The following is a 16,777-nucleotide window of genomic DNA, read 5'->3' on the forward strand; positions in this document are numbered from 1 at the left end:
CTTTGAATTTGTAAAAGCGTAATAATATAATCCAAGTAGCATCTGTGAATCTCCTTCAAACTCATTTAATAGCACCACCTAGGCACTCTAGCATTTGGGATGATGCTATTCATGAAGGTGCATAAAATGTTTTATGCTAACTTATAAGAAAGTATTTTGCATGACAGTCTAGCAACTATTCCACATTCAAATCTGGCATTTTACAATAATTCATAATTGTAAAGTTACTTTTAAAATGGAATCTACACGATTGAATACTGTGTACTAAATATAATCCACTACATAGTATTTATTAAACTCTTATGAAAGTAACAGATCAGTGACTGTTTTTAGATTTCTTTTGTTTTACTCATACATATTGCATAGTGAAACTTTGGTTATACTGAATACTATGACTTCAGCACCATTACTCAGAACATAAACAACAAAGACTTCCAAAAAGGTAATAAAAATAACAAATGAATATAGGTGTACTTTTCAGGCAAAAAGTAATCAGATTACTTCTCAGAATATATTTTTAGGTCTAGTCTGTTACCTTAGCATATCTGTTTGCATCTTAATTCAAACATTAACAGTGTTCCTTTTTTGCTATATTTGAAAGGCATCAATAGAAATTAACAGAATCTTCACAAGCGCCTTTAAGACTGTGTCATTTACTTCCCATTCAGTAATTAGACAGTTAAAAAACTGTAAAGTAACATTTCTTAGCCCTGGTCTACACTACAAAGTTAGGTCAATGCAACGCAGCTTATGTCGACCTAACTCTCTAAGAGTCTACATTAAAATTTCTCTCCCGCCAATGTAACTGCCCACTACATCTACTTAATAACTGCACCTCCACAAGAGGTGTAGAGTCAATGTCGATGTACTTAGGTTGAAGCAGTGTCAGTGTAGACACTGCGCTGCTTACATTGACTGTTGCTGGTGTTGAGAAGCTGTCCCACAATGCCCCACACTGACAGTTCAATCAGTGCAAGCGCTCTGGTGAGGACGCGTACCACTAACACAAGAAGCAAAGTGTAGACATGCACAAGCAATGTAATTACTGCAGCAGCTATATGCTGATGTAAGTTAGATCTACTTAAATTTTGTAGTGTTGACACGCCCTTAAGGAAGAATAGTATGATTTCCAAATAAACATTAAAAGAACTCCTCCAGTTAACTGACTTTAATGCTTGTGATAGGTGATAGAAGGCTTTAATTCAACTGATTTAGCATATGGTATGCCTTGTCTACACTATGCAGTGTAGTTGTAGCCGTGTCATTGCCACAGAGACAAGGTGAGTGAGGTAATATTTTTTACTGGACCTACCTCTGTTGGTGAGGGAGACAACTAAATGCAAGGTGCAACAGATTGTTTAGCATAAGTAGTTAGCACATATTTTAAGGGACTCTTCAAGGTAGAATGGCCAGTTAACACCTCTCCAGTCATATGACAAAAAAAGGGAATTAGCGGGTTTGTTGTAATAAGTCACATCAATTGCACCACTAAATCAATGATATACCCGAGATACTTGGACAAAGTTTCCATCCTCTGGAGATTAAACTCCCTCATAGATTTCCACCACAACTTCAACCACCACCACTTACCCATTAAACTCTCTCTGGAACACTTCCACACTAGCATCAACATCCTGGACAATCATCTAGAACAATGGAATCCAGAGAACCATATACAAGAAACCCACATATCACCACATCTACCTTCATAGATTCAGTAACCATCCCAAACACACCAAGAAATCTGTTATCCATAATCAGGCACTCAGCTACCACAGAATATGCTCTGTAGAGGAAGTCCGGTATATATACCTTAACACATTTAAAACCACTTTTACAAAGAAAAGGACACTCCATCAGAGAAATAGATCGCATCATGGAACAGGCCACCCAAACAACCTGAAAGAACCTGCTTCAATACAGAAATAAAACTCCATCTGACCACACACCCCTAGTTATCATCTATCACCCCAGCCTGGAACCCATATGGAGTATCATCAAACAACTACAACCCAAACGCAATGGGGACCCTATCCTGAAAAAAATCTTTCCCAAACACCCCACATCTGGCATTCAAACCACCCCCCAACTTCTCCAAGCTCATCATCAGAAGCAAGCTCCCCACAGACCAGGATACACCAACTCAAAGCAGCACCAGATCCTGATAGAACAGATGCAAAACCTGCAGACATATCTCGATTGCTACAATGATCACACCTGTCAAGATTCATGGATCCTAGGCATGCCTATTACAACATGTGGTACACCTCATCCAATACATTAAATGCTCCAATAACAACTATGTGGGTGAAGCCAGACTATCACTATGCTTTCAAATGAAAATGATAAAAGACAAAAAACACTATCACCTGTTGGTGAACACTTTTCACAAAGCCATCAGTCTATATATGACCTATCAATCCTCATCCTCAAAGGAAACCTGCACAATACATTCAAAAGATGAGCCTAGGAGCTTGAATTTAGATCTCCGCTAGACACTGAAAAATCACTGAACAGAGTCACTGGATTTATGGCTTATTACAACAATCTGTAACACACTAAGGTCATGTCTACATTTACAAGCTTACAGTCGCACAGTTGTACCAATACAGCTGTGCCGCTGGAAGATTGCTCACGCAGCCATATTATGACGATGGGAGAACGCTCTCCCGTCGACATAATAAAACCAGCTCCACAAGCGGCGGTAGCTATGTCAGCAGGAGAGCATCTCCTGCCGACGTAGGGCTATGCACATGAGCATTTATGCCGGTAAAACGTATGTCGCTCAGGGGGGAGTTTTTTTCACACCCCGGAGCGACAAAAGTTTTGCCAACGTAAGTGCTAGTGGAGACATGGCCTATCTCCCTCTTTTTGTGCTACGACTGCAGAGGTGTTACTGGATACTCTACCTAGAATAGTCCCTTACAATGCACGCTAATTACTTATTCTAAACAATCTGTTACACCTTGCATTTAGCTGTGACACTTAGAGAACCTTTCCCAGCCTGAAGAGGAGCTCTGTGTGGCTCGAAAGCTTGTCTCTCTCACCAACAGAAGTTGGTCCAATAAAAGATATTACCTCATCCACCTAGTCTGCCTACAGTAGACTTTTAAAACATATTAGGGCTTGTCTATACGGGGACAGTCAGGTACATTAAAATGAATTAACTCATGGTGTGAAGTTCATTGTGCATCAATTAATGCCACATACAATAGACACACTATTCAGCAGCTTTCAGAGTAGCAGCCGTGTTAGTCTGTATCCGCAAAAAGAAAAGGAGGACTTGTGGCACCTTAGAGACTAACAAATTTATTTGAGCATAAGCTTTTGTGAGCTACAGCTCACTTCATCGGCTGCATTCAGTGGAAAATACAGTCGGGAGATTTATATACATATGGAACATGAAACAACGGGTGTTACCATACACACTGTGATGAGAGTGATCAGGTAAGGAGAGCTATTACCAGCAGGAGAGTGGGGGAGGGGGAACCTTTTGTAGTGATAATCAAGGTGAGCCATTTCCAGCAGTTGACAAGAACATCTGAGGAACAGTGGGGGAAGGGGGGGAGAGAATAAACATGGGGAAATAGTTTTACTTTGTGTAATGACCTATCCACTCCCAGGCTTTATTCAAGGCTAAATTAATTGTATCCAGTTTGCAAATCAAGTCCAATTCAGCAGTCTCTAGTTGGAGTCTGTTTTTGAAGGGTTTTTTGTTGAAGAATTGCCACTTTTAGGTCTGTAATCGAGTGACCAAAGAGATTGAAATGTTGTCAAACTGGTTTTTGAATGTTATCATTCTTGACATCTGATTTGTGTCCATTTATTTTTTTACGTAGAGACTGTCCAGTTTGGCCAATGTACATGGCAGAGGGGAATTGCTGGCACATGATGGCATATATCACATTGGTAGATGTGCAGGTGAACAAGCCTCTGATAGTGTGGCTGATGTGCTTAGGCCCTATGATGGTGCCCCCGAATAGATATGTGGACACAGTAGCCTGAGGTCACCGTAGTTTAAACCTCCTCCAAGCTACAGCAAATTAAGGCCACTTTACTTCTGAATTAGAGTATCCATGCAAGAGTTTAATGTGCATTTAATTTATGAACATTAACTTCACACCATCAGTTAATTCATCTTAAATTTTCTGAGGCCTGATCTACACTTAAAAGATAGGTAGACAAAGCTATGTTGCTCAGGGCATAGGCGCCGACTCCATGAGTGCTCCGAGGCTCAAGCACCCCTGGAAAAAAAAAAGGTCAGCACCCACCAGCCAGCTCTGGCCCCAGGACTGGCTACGGATCAGCTGTTCACCATCCCAGGGGAGGTGGAGAGGAGCGAGCCATGGGCATGCAGGGTGGGGTCTCAGGGGAAGAGGTGGAGCGAGAGTGGAAAACCACTGGGGGGGGGGGGGAACAAACAAACAAAAAACCAAAAACTCAGTGCCACTGAAAGAGACAAGCTTTCAAACTCCACAGAACTCTTCAAGATACATAAGTACATTTTAAAATAGCCTAATCCATAATTTAAACGAATCTGCCTTTGATAGCAGTATTTAGTACTAGTTAAAGTTGTTAATGATTGCATTTGAATTTACAGTAATGGGTTTTAAACATGTTTGTGAGTGCTTAAAAAAAATTCAATTTACCTTTGTCAGAAACAAATGCAGTCAGCATTCAAAGGCAGCAGTCTCTCTCTTTAAACCTTCAGTAAAAGCTTGTCTAGATTTGTCCATGAGAGGAAGTTGCAAGACCTGATTTTGTAAGTAGCATGGTGATCTCACTTTAAAACTTTATGGGTCACGTTCTACTCTCAGTTGTCTATGTAGAATACTACTCAGAGCACTTATGGAACAGATTTGATACAGTATGTGTATAAATACGATTTCATGGAAATAACTGTTTAACACAGAACCAATAAAAATTGATAAGCTATTTAGATTCTACAGTATACATGCACAGATCACTGATTTTATTCAACATTTACACACCTCTCTGATTCCTACACAATTGCTTAATTCCTACCTCAGGTAAAATGATAAAATACCATAAAATCACACGGCAACTCTCATTTATTGCTCAAAAGAACCTGGAACCTAATATTAATTATACTTCTAAACATACTGAAATATTTTATTAAAAGAAAATCTGTTACTACAGTTTATTTGAACTCTGAGAAACCCTTAGACTTTTATTTTGCTATTTCATATCAGATATGCAATTTTGTTTTTTTTACGAAAGTATTTAAGTTAGCTAAAAGACTGTGAGAATAGCCAAGAGTAGAAATCTGAATTGTATTAATCATTCAAAATATTTTCACATCCAAATTAGAACTCAAGAGATCCTGGGTTCCAAATAACTTCAATAATAAAGACTTGTTTATATGCCAGGAGTGCGATGGTAATCAATAACTGAAATAAAAAAAAAAAAAAAAAGAATTAAAGGCCTGCAAAAATAAAAACATCTTGCAGTATTTTCCTCGGCAGGAATCCTTCCTGCTTATCCACTTGGTATGTCTATGCATGTAGGAGGTAGACACTAATGAAGCACTTAGAGGAGAGGAAAGTGATCAGGAACAATCAGCATGGATTCACCAAGGGTAAGTCATGCCTGACTAACCTAATTGTCTTCTATGATGAGATAACTGGCTCTGTGTATGAGGGGAAAGCAGTGGATGTGTTATTCCTTGACTTCAGCAAAGTTTTTGCAGCGGTCTCCCACAGTATTCTTGCCAGCAAGTTAAAGAAGTATGGGCTGGATGAATGGACTATAAAGCAGATAGAAAGCTGGCTAGATCATTGGGCTCAACGGGTAGTGATCAATGGCTCCATATCTAGTTGGCAGCTGGTATCAAGCGGAATGCTCCCAGGTTCAGTTTTGTTCAATATCTTCATTAACGATCTGGAGGATGGCGTGGACTGCACCCTCAGCAAGTCTGCAGATGACACTAAACTGGGAGGAGTGGTAGATCCGCTGGAGGGATAGGATATAGGGGGACCTAGACAAATTAGATGAATGGGCCAAAAGAAATCTGATGAGGTTCAACAAGGACAAGTCCTGCACTTAGGATGGAAGAATCCCATGCACTACTACAAACTAGGGACCGAATGGCTAGGCAGCAGTTCTGCAGAAATTCCTCTGTGCACCACTGCCCTAGCAAGTAAGGAAGACCATATGGTCATCCCAATTCCTCAAGTTCATCAAGAGTTTGATTACAGCTGGTTTCAAGAAAGGCTTATCTTGGAGTAGTTTATTGGGAGATGCCAGCTATTTGAGGGAAGGCACTACTCTCACATTAGCAGTACCACAGACTTTAATTGACTTACAAAGTTAAAATGGTAAGTTATGATTCTGGAATAGAGGGGGGTTGAAAGCAGTTGCCTTTTGACATCCTCAGCAATGACTGATACAGCACAGAACAATGTTATTTAATAAAGGCACTGGTTTCAATTTGATAGCTGCTTCAGGGTGTACAACTTGAGATGTCAACTGCACGGGAAAGTCTAAAAAAAATCCTCAAGTTTATCTTTCAGGGACAGAAGCTGGATTTCAAAATTGTTGTGACATTTAGAAGCCTACATACCTTTGGCAGCCAGCACTTCAGAACATACCATAGTTTTGAATCAAAGGACATAAAACTACATGTCATATATTTGTCATCCCTTAACCTTCTCTTTGGTCAACTAAATAGTTTAAGCCCCTCTAATCTATCAGCATATGACATGAACTCATCCTCATGGACTCTTCTCTGAATCTTCTCCAATTTTTCAACACACTTCTTGAATTAGGCACACCAAAACTGGATAGACTATTTCAGTATAATCTCACTTGTGCCAAACACAGAAGTAATATAACCTCTTTACTCCTACTTGAGAGTCCCCTATTTATACGCCAAGAATTGCATTAGCCCTTTTGGACACAGCATCACACTAGATGCTCATGTTCAGCTGATTATCCATTACTGCTTCCCACCATTCTGTAAGAATGGCCTGTAAGTCTTTGTTCCTAGCTGTATGACCGTATATCTGGTCATAATGAAATATATATATATATTGTTTGTGTGCACCCATCTTACAAACAATACAGACCACCCTGTATCAGTGACCTGTCCTCCTCATTTTTACCATTCCCACAATCATTGTGTCATCTGGAAAATTTTAGCAGTAATGATTGTATGTCTTCTTCCAAGTCATTGATAAAAAAGTTCAACAGCATAGGGCTAAAAACTGATCCCTGAGGGGCCTCACTATCAACACACCCAATAGATTATGTTTACAATTGCATTTTCATAACCATCAGTCAGTAGTTTCTTAATGAAAATGTCATGCAGTACCAAGCCCTACAGAAGTCTAACTGTATTACATCAACACTGTTACCTTTATCAATCAAGCATCAGAGGGGTAGCCATGTTAGTCTGGATCTGTAAAAGCAGCAAAGAGTCCTGTGACACCTTATAGACTAACAGACGTATTGCAGCATAAGCTTTTGTGGGTGAATACCCACTTTGTCGGATGCATGGATGTATTGGCCATCTTTGCCACTTATTAATCAAATATGTATTCACATCAAAAAAAGATAAAAAGTTAGATTGACAAGACCTATTTTCCATAAACCCACGTTGATTGGCATTAATTACACTAATTATATTACCCTCCTTCAGTTCTTTATTGACTCCCATATCAGCTATCCGACTGTTTTGCCCAAAATAATGTTTTTAGCAGAGATTGGGATTTTCAAGGAGCCTGAAATTCAATGGGAGTTGAGTGCCTAGCTCTCTTAGATACCTTTGAAAAATCTCAGAAAGAAGTATAGAACATTTTGTAATCACTTATATCATGCACTAGTCTGCAATAAACCTTGATGGGATTCCTAGATGACAACAGTACAGTAGCCTTAACGGGATACGCCATTACTTTCCTCCTACATCTAGCCCTCTAAACTGAACCAATATTTGGGGTTCCAGATTACAACAATATGGGGAAAATATCAGATACATGCACCCGCCTCCAACTCTCATCTTCTGATTTGTCTTTTGGCTTTTCCCCTTGAGTTCATCCATTTCAGCCTGATGTTAACGCACCTCAGTGAGAACGGACTCCTCTGTCCATGTCCCATAATTGAGACTAAGTGGAGGGTGTAAATTCCAGAAACTATTTACCCTTCAGAACCTCTTTCTAGAAGCTATGTAGTTCAATTATTTTGAGGACTTTTGTGTGAAGTTACCAATACATCAGGAATCTTAATAAAAACAAGATTAGTAAAAGAAATTGAAATTTTTAAAAAAAATGATTTGTTATAAACAGACCAAGGTTTACAGATCTCTCAAACTAAACTACATAAGGTATTCATCTTGTATGTCCAGACAGGCAGCCTCTCTGGCTGTCCTCGCACCACCAAATCTTTGCTGTGGTCAGAGATCTCCCTCACTGATGTCCTCGGGACTTGCTTATTAAGCCCATAAATTGGGATCAGTGTGCAAGTCAACACATTTCCTCTGATCCAAGACAGCTATGTCCACTTTCCAAAGTGCTTTTCTCAAGATATCTATACACACAGAATACGGTCTGGGGACTAGCTTCATTCTCTAGGAGATGGACCACTGAGGATACCAAGGCTCTTGCGATTCATAGCCACCTTTCAAACATTTAACTACCCAGTTCAAAGAATGCATTTCATACATGAGGATGTCTGATTGTATTAGTTTTGATCAATCTCTTGATAAACTATCCCAAGCACTTTTTCTTTTTGCCAAGATATATGAATTATGGCCAGTTGCCCAGATCCTCTGTCACACCATCAGAAGGATTACGTTATGTATCTTTTTTTATCATTTTAAATTTATTAAATTTGAGTGTTTGCAAAAGTTTACAGTTTTTACTGTACTGTACTTCCATGACCCTTCTGGGGATTTTACGCCATAATTTGGGAAACCCTATTCTAAAATATATTTAACAATCAAAATTATAAATATAATATAATAAAAGATACATTTGTTAAATATATTTTAGAACATTACTCTTGCATTTTCATTGTAATTAGTTATCTCAAATATATTTCTTGACCTAAACACCAGTAATTAATATTATTTCTACTTTCTTTTTAAAAAATGGTTGTAAGTGATTTTCTGATGCAAGATTTTGTGAACAAGATCCTTACCACAAAGCCAATTAAATAAGGCATGTTAGACAGTTTATTGCTTTCAGTTCTCTCTTATGAAAGAGGGTATTTACAATAGCTAATGGGAAAGACATTGCAAAAGTAACAATTCACAGGGAAAAAGAATCAATTTAAACTACTGCACATTGTTACTCAATGGAGATTTAACTGAATATCTTTTCTACAGAATGTCTTTTAAAATTGTTTTGTCACATACTTTATCTAAGCTACATAAAAACAAAATATGCATAGCAAATTTGGCAAAGAAGAATAAATATTTTATTGCCATATTCAGAATTTTTCTAAGAGCTAGGTGTTCCTATTAAAACAACTTTTTTTGCATGAACAAAAACAAACAATTAAACAACATTTAAATCAAATGGCTAAAAATAAAATCCATTCTTAAAATGATTGTGATTAAAAACTATGTATATGCTTTCAACAAAATACAAATAAAATATTGTACTATTTATGATAAGAAAAGATATATGTAATACATAATGCACATACATTAATAAATAGGTATATATTATGAACAGCTGAATTTGTAAATATTAGCCACATTTAAGTTTTTCAGTTAAATTTCAGAGTAAATCTGACTGTTAGATTATATGGTCAGACTCTTTATACACAATGTCCTTAACATAGGTAGCTATGATGGAAAAATAAGATATATGCCAATCAGAGTTTGCATTAAAGAAAATCATATATTATTCCAAAAGTTTCTGATCTAACATTGTTTTAATGTAGCAGAGACAAAAACTAAGCTAAAAAAATGCAATAACTCTGAAGCCGATTATAATACTCTCCTCTAATTTTCACTGCAACACTGCCTTGCGTTGTCTAAATATAATCCATATCACTTACCCGCTCTTCAAAAGAAACAGCAGTTATTTTTGCTAACAGTACTCTTCCTAAATTCATCTTCACTGAAGATTGAAAAAAACCATTCCTTGACCCATCAGCTTCTCAAAGATTAAAATATACGATTCAGCCCTATTCCGTGCCTGTACATGCCAGTAAAGTTTAAAGGCATTTCGTATGAAGTTCTATTTTACTCCCTTTATGTTACCCATAGCAACAGGCCACTGCAGGAAGCTGTGGTTCGTCAGGGATTCAGATTAGATCTCAATTATCTCTCACAAAAATGCAAGATCAGTTCATTTAAATCATGCTGTGATTTCATTTAAAGTATATCCTATAACAAATCAGGAAAATAAAATGAAGTGTGGTTGTGTGATAATCTTTATACAATAAACCAGCTTCTAATAACTTGGCTTTTAATAAATCATTACTGTTAACCACCTTTGTTATAGTTGTAGAAACATTTCCATATACACCACTGTTTTTCAGAGGTTTACACTGACAGACCAGTAGAAAGTAAACCACCTCAGAATGGCCTGTTACATTAAACTTTTAAGTGGTTAGCGCTATAACTCACATGTAAAGATCTACATGACAAGGAAACTTTGTATACAGGGTTCAACTCATTAGCAAACAATTTCAGAGCAAAATTAAATTCTGATCTCAGATCATCATAGCAGAGCTCGACTGATATTCTGTACTCCCTGCTTACTGTACACACTACCCATGCTTCACTGATGTCAAAGGTAGATATATGCATGTACTGTAGGAAGAGCAAAAGAAGAAATCCATCATGTGAATCTAAGAGCAGAGAAAGCCTACTAATTTGTCTTTTATCAGTGTTTTTATTCAAGTGATGAAATTTGTCCACAGTAGCAAATTTCACAAAGTCTGCTGCCATTTACAAAAAAAATCAAAAACTTAATTGCTTTTATATTTGTATTATGAATGTTGCAGAAATATTATCTTAAAAGCCTCTAGAATTGCCTACTGTATCATTTCTAATGTATTCCCTCTGTGGACCTGCTTAAAGCACTTCACAAACATGAATTCAGCCTTACAATACCCCTGTCAGGTTTGCAAGTATAAATCTTCTTTTACAGAGGGAGAAACTGAGGCACAGAGACATTTTAATGTCTTTATACAAGATAAGTTAGCATCAGAGGCAGATGACGACTTAGATCTACTATTACTCCCATCCCATGTTCTAACCACTAGACAACACACACTCTTTGTTTAATACAGCAAGTAGCCCACATTTATGTCCCTTAGTGATTTCATTTACAGTGAGATTAGAGAACAAAGTTTACTCCAAACACAAGATGAAGGTAGAGGTAACAAGCCTTATTATGCAAGCATTCCAGAAACACAGACATAAGGTACGTAATTGAACAATATACATTCTGTGAATTGGGACTGGTTTGGATTTGATTTTCATCCTTTAAATTTTATTTATCAGTGCAAATGTCTAGTGCCTTTGAAGTAAATTTGAAGAAAGAAACTTTGTTACACATATTACATCCTCCATTATTTAGGGGCTTAGCGTGCCAATCAACTAAATGGTCTTGTCAGAACAATATTAACTTTACCACATGTGACAATTAAGCATTAAAAACTAAAGTAAGCATCACCAGGAAAGGTTTTATGTTTAAACATTACATATTGCATTTTCTGAACCACATTAAACTAGTAAAGCTATTCTCAAAGAATCAACAACAGGTTATAAAATCACCAATATTTTTTAAATTTAGCATTAAGTGCCAAATTCTAGTTTTCTGTGCAAAGCTGGAACAAACAGGTTTTTGCAAGGGGATCTCTGAGGGGGCAGAAACCCTTAATACCCACAGAATGCTGCCTGTGCAGCAACTGTAGTCAATACTATCGTTGCAAGAGCACTGACCGTGTCAATGCCCATCCTACAACACAGCTTCAGAAAGAACCATCTCAGTCTATTGCTCCATGGAACGTAAGAATTTCAGCACAATATCTTGTGTGGCCTGCACCACCCACTGCATAGTAAAACAAAAGTGGTTCCCTTACATTTGATGCAACATGATTCACCTCAAATAATTTTGGTTCTCTTTTGCAGTATCTATTTTATTTTACCATCCCACCACTACCATCACCTCCCGCAACCCTCCCAAATATTTTTTGTGCAGACTTTGTCCCAGAATGCAAAACATTTTCTTTGCTGGGTATAAAATGGTGACTGATCTAGGTCTAGGAAACCTGATCTTTGGGGTTAGCTCTCGCTCCCCTCCTCCTGAGTGTAGAAGCCCACACTGGGAAAAGGAAATTTTTCTATCCTTTAAACTTCAAGTCTTTCTGCTGTAAAAATGTCATAATTATCTCTGTGATCTGTTACATTCACAATTCATGTTCCTGGTTCACTACTCTGGTTGTTCTTCCTGATGTCTGTGAAAGTGCTCACCATATATAGAATTATTCTTTATGTTTAGTTCTTGTAGTTTATTAAAAAAAAACTTTTCCGTGGAAGTAACTGAGTCTGGGTCTTTCCTTCAGGAGTACAAACTTGAAACACTTAGATCACCTGTGATTCGGTATGAAATCTGCTTTTCCTATGCCAAATAGTTTCCAAAAGCAGTACCTTGGAATTTATTTTTATACCCCGTTTATCATTTCATGAGTTATCAGGTTTCCCTCTTTCCTCATTGTTTCGGACTACACAATTTTCAAGATTACTAACTTTTCCACATACATGACTAAACATACGAATATTTCTATTCAGTGCATTATAAATCTGTCACAACACCTTTCCATTGGTTCCAAACAGAAACACCACATTGGGAGTAAGGGTTTGTTGGAGAACCGACGAAGTATTCTAGGGCCAGGTTTGTTCTGGGAATTATATCCCTGAGAATCAGCACCTTTTTCTCCACTTATCCAAATGGAGTGCTTCCCAGAGAAAGTGAGATGACTGTTTGCTCAGTTTGGACTTTTTCCATCAGGTACTGTACTGAGACAGTGAAGTGAGTTTGAACAGAGCATGAGGTGTGGCAGAGAACAAGATCTAAAGACCATGATGGCACTGGATGAAATCCAGCTCTTGTTCTGTAGTGATTTTTGACAGCCTTATTATATTGCTCTTAATTTTGCACCCAGCACTGCTTAATATTCCGATTTATGCTAAGCTCAGCCAACACAGACACGGTTCAACAAAGTAGGCCATGGAGTTCAGTTTGGACTTCATTGCCTCATTGCGCCAGGTCTTTAGAAGAGCCCTGATGTCTATGCTAGGCAAGCTGACACCATGACACTAGAACAGCTGGACTGCAGAAGGCATGACTTCAAATCACAAAATAGTGAGTCGCTTGTACAAGAACACAGCAACCATACTTACATGGATGCTGGAGACAAGGTACATGACATTGTTACCTTAGATGAGGCCAGGGCATCACAAGTAAGTCAGAGACTTCCTGGAGAATGTTCCTGTGGAAGCCCTTCAGAGGGAGCACAAATTAAGAGGATTCTTATCTAAGATGTTCACTGAATGGTGAGTCAGAGTACCCCAGAAAGTATCCTGCTATGGAAAGACCAATTGAACTAATGCAGCTCTAACACGTGCTTCTATCCACATAAGCACCAGAATGATTTGAAATAAACACATACAGCTGTAAACATTTGCAAGACTTGCTTGTAGCTGGTGTACTCACAATAAAACACTAACATTAGGAACACTGTGTGTGGGCAATGTTTTATAAGGATTCCAGCACTTGTACTTGGTGCAGGAAACCTAATAATTCTATAGTGTAACAGACAGAGTCACTGATTTTTATTTCACTGAAATGAACTTGCATTCCATGTGCACATTTTTTTTCATCTAGCAGTTCCATTAGCTCACAACAAAAGCCTGTTAATGATGGTGGCTGCGAAGAAGCCCTTTTAAAAATTAATTTCCCTCTATTTTTTTTCCAGAGTATCTCAACAGCTGCTGTATTCAAAATGTTAGATTATTTTCATACTATGTTTGTATTTATAAACCAGCCAGATCAAAATCAGATAGCCCAAATTTGGAAGGGACTAGTCTATATTACTTCAGCATATTAATTTACAGAAGCTATTAATGAAAAATGTTAAAATCATGACATAGCAGCTCTAAAATGACCAATTCAGATGTATCAACAGAGGAATCTGTAAGTCCACATTCATCTGCTTTGAAACTAAAAAAGGCTGAGGGGCATAAAACCCAGAATTATGTCTTTTTCTCTCCCCATCCTAGAAGATGATATTTTTTTCTTTTGTCTACATGGTTGCAGGAAGAGAAGCCTGAGAGAAAGGCAGAAATGACAGGGAATCAAGATTAGTTTTGGCTGAACAAAAAATGAACGTCAGTGAGCAAAAATGAAAGAAGAAAGCAAAAAATCTGCTAAGCAACTAGGAAAAGGGAAAGCTCTTGTAGTAAATTTGGAGCAGGCAGAAAACACAGTTTGGCTAAAATATCTTCATGCTCCTTCACCTTATATCACTCTTTTCTCATTCTTCACTACAGGACAAAGAAAATAACCATTTGCATGAAAAACGGAGCAAGAGAATTTTGTTAGGAACATCCCATTTAATTCAAATGTCCTTAGTTATGAAATAAAAAAATAAGATAGGTGGAAGAAACACAGACAATATAATAAAATAAAATTACTTTTAAAAAATGATTTTTAAAAGTTTTCCATTAGCTGTCAACTAGTACTTTTTGGAAAGTTTTTGCCTGTTCCTAAGCAGTAAAAGGAGAACATACATTCCACTAGTAGAAAAGGAAAAACGGCTCCCATCCAATGCATTTTAATTTAAGTATATCAGCAGAAGGCAAAATTTCTATTTATTCCTAGAATATATCCTAGCATATATACTCCTTTTGAATTTATACTTTACATAAACAATTCAAAGACTAGACAACTGCAAAATTTCTTAAACACTAAGTTTTCCAATGTAACTTGGTTAGCAAAATGAAGAAGCCTAATTCAAATTGTTGTTGAGTGCCCTCTTCTGTCAACAAAAAATGCAAGTTTTACCAAAATTTTGGTGCACATATTTTCAAAATTTAGATCCAGACATTTGTTAAGCAGAGAGCTAGTTTGAAAACAAATATTTTGTCCTCAAAGCCATATTTTAAATGCTTAAAAGAAGTCTTTTGACCCCTTTAATTATAGACTATTGAAATTAGCCTTTTTCATTATTCAAAAACATATTGTTGCTCTGTAAATACAACAGTTTTTTGCAAAGTGCTGATCAACGTATAAAGTTTAAGCCATCTGAATTTCCTTGACAGATAAAATTATTTAAAAAAAAAAAAAAAAAAAACAGAAGTGAATGTTAATTGCATGTCCAGAATGAAAAAAGATTTCATACGTGAATTACAGCCCAATAGTAAAATTTAATTAAATTACACATAAGGAGGATTATGATTAAGTGACAGATCACCCACACACATTAAGCCTCTTGAGCTTCCTCCTACCCACAAACTGAGTTTCAGAGATTCAGATTATTGCAGCCCCTGCATTAAAAGACTGCTCATTAGTAATGTAACTAGTGTACTCACTTCTCTTTTTAAGTCTAACACTTCTAAAATACACATTTCCCTTTTCATTTTAAAAAGCAGAGACTTAATCCTAAAATGAATCAGCAAAAAGAAGCTACAGTTTGAGATTTTAAAAAGCCAAAGCCTAGTAATATATATTGCCATTATCTTCAAAATGTGCGTGTTCTGACTAGCAAGAGATTAAGAAAAGAGAAAAAATGAAGCTTCAAAAAGTTTCAGAAGTTATATATTCTATAAACACTGTATAGAGTAAAAAGTTTTTATCTGGTAATTAATAATAAACCATTGGTAATCTGAATTTATGGCTGAATATCCAAACCAAAGAAAATCATCTAAACTATACACCTTGGAAACAACTGTGACAATTAACAGATACCTTTCCAAGTTTAAAAAGGCACCCTTATATCATGGATACAAGAGCATTACAGTTTGAAGAAAATAAAGTAACTGCCAATATGACAAAAAAGGAATAAAAACAAAATCCACTAGAGAAATATCTTTACAACTAGTGTACAGTTCCCACACTTGGAAAACTTAATGTTACTCAACCTATATTGAAAATACATCCATATAAACAGTATATTGATTAAATTCTCATTAGAGCTCATACAGAAAGTCAACTCAAACACTTATAAACTTTGTTTTGTTAAAAGTCTAACTTCTTAGAAATACAAGTATTGCATTAACAAAATTCCTTAACTTTGAAAACTACCCTTTAAAGCACATTCCTGCCTTCTGTTCATTTTAGATAAACAAAACTTTATACTTACAGACACTTGAGTAAGAGTAAAAGCTTTCTCCATGTATAACTAGTGCCTGAGTAATGTTTCTCTCATTGTTAGGGAACAGTCCCCTTAACTTTACTGTTAAGCTCTTTCTGAAGTTGAGCACATATTTACTTCTTGAGAGGCCAGTAAAATAAATGAAGCTTTCAAACTACTGTCCTTAATACCACCTCTCTCATTCTCCTCCTCCCCAGTGCATTCCCCGCCCTGACTAAGTACTGGTTCTGTATATATGCCTGTCTAAAGAACAAACTGCCTGTGCTCAATCTTTTAACACATTGTTTAGGCAAGTTATACATAATAATAAAGTTTCTGTCAAGATAAGATGCCACTGGAGAATCTTCTACTGCAAAACACATTTAATGAAGGCCTAAGAGACCTTTTAACATGCATGTCCAAACTTGTTTAGGTATTGAGTCAA

The 16,777-nt window shown here is 36.9% G+C and overlaps 1 protein-coding gene across 14 annotated transcripts in view; it reads right to left on the minus strand.

The window, feature by feature from the left end:
• RGS12 (regulator of G protein signaling 12) overlaps positions 1–16,777 on the minus strand; it is a 173,554-nt gene that overhangs the window by 89,665 nt on the left and 67,112 nt on the right. The window contains exon 1 of one of the 14 annotated variants that reach the window (XM_038400167.2): positions 16,342–16,528. The exons of 12 other annotated variants lie outside the window; for them this stretch is intronic. In XM_038400167.2, coding sequence (XP_038256095.1) covers positions 16,342–16,374 — 33 coding nt within the window. In that variant the 5' untranslated portion in view covers positions 16,375–16,528. Of the gene's footprint in view, positions 1–10,023; positions 10,284–16,341; positions 16,529–16,777 lie in introns of those variants that run through there. One more of the 14 variants, XM_038400166.2, reaches the window with a different exon arrangement.

The sequence above is a fragment of the Dermochelys coriacea genome, chromosome 4, assembly GCF_009764565.3.
Source record: "Dermochelys coriacea isolate rDerCor1 chromosome 4, rDerCor1.pri.v4, whole genome shotgun sequence".
Classification (NCBI taxonomy): Eukaryota; Metazoa; Chordata; order Testudines; family Dermochelyidae; genus Dermochelys; species Dermochelys coriacea.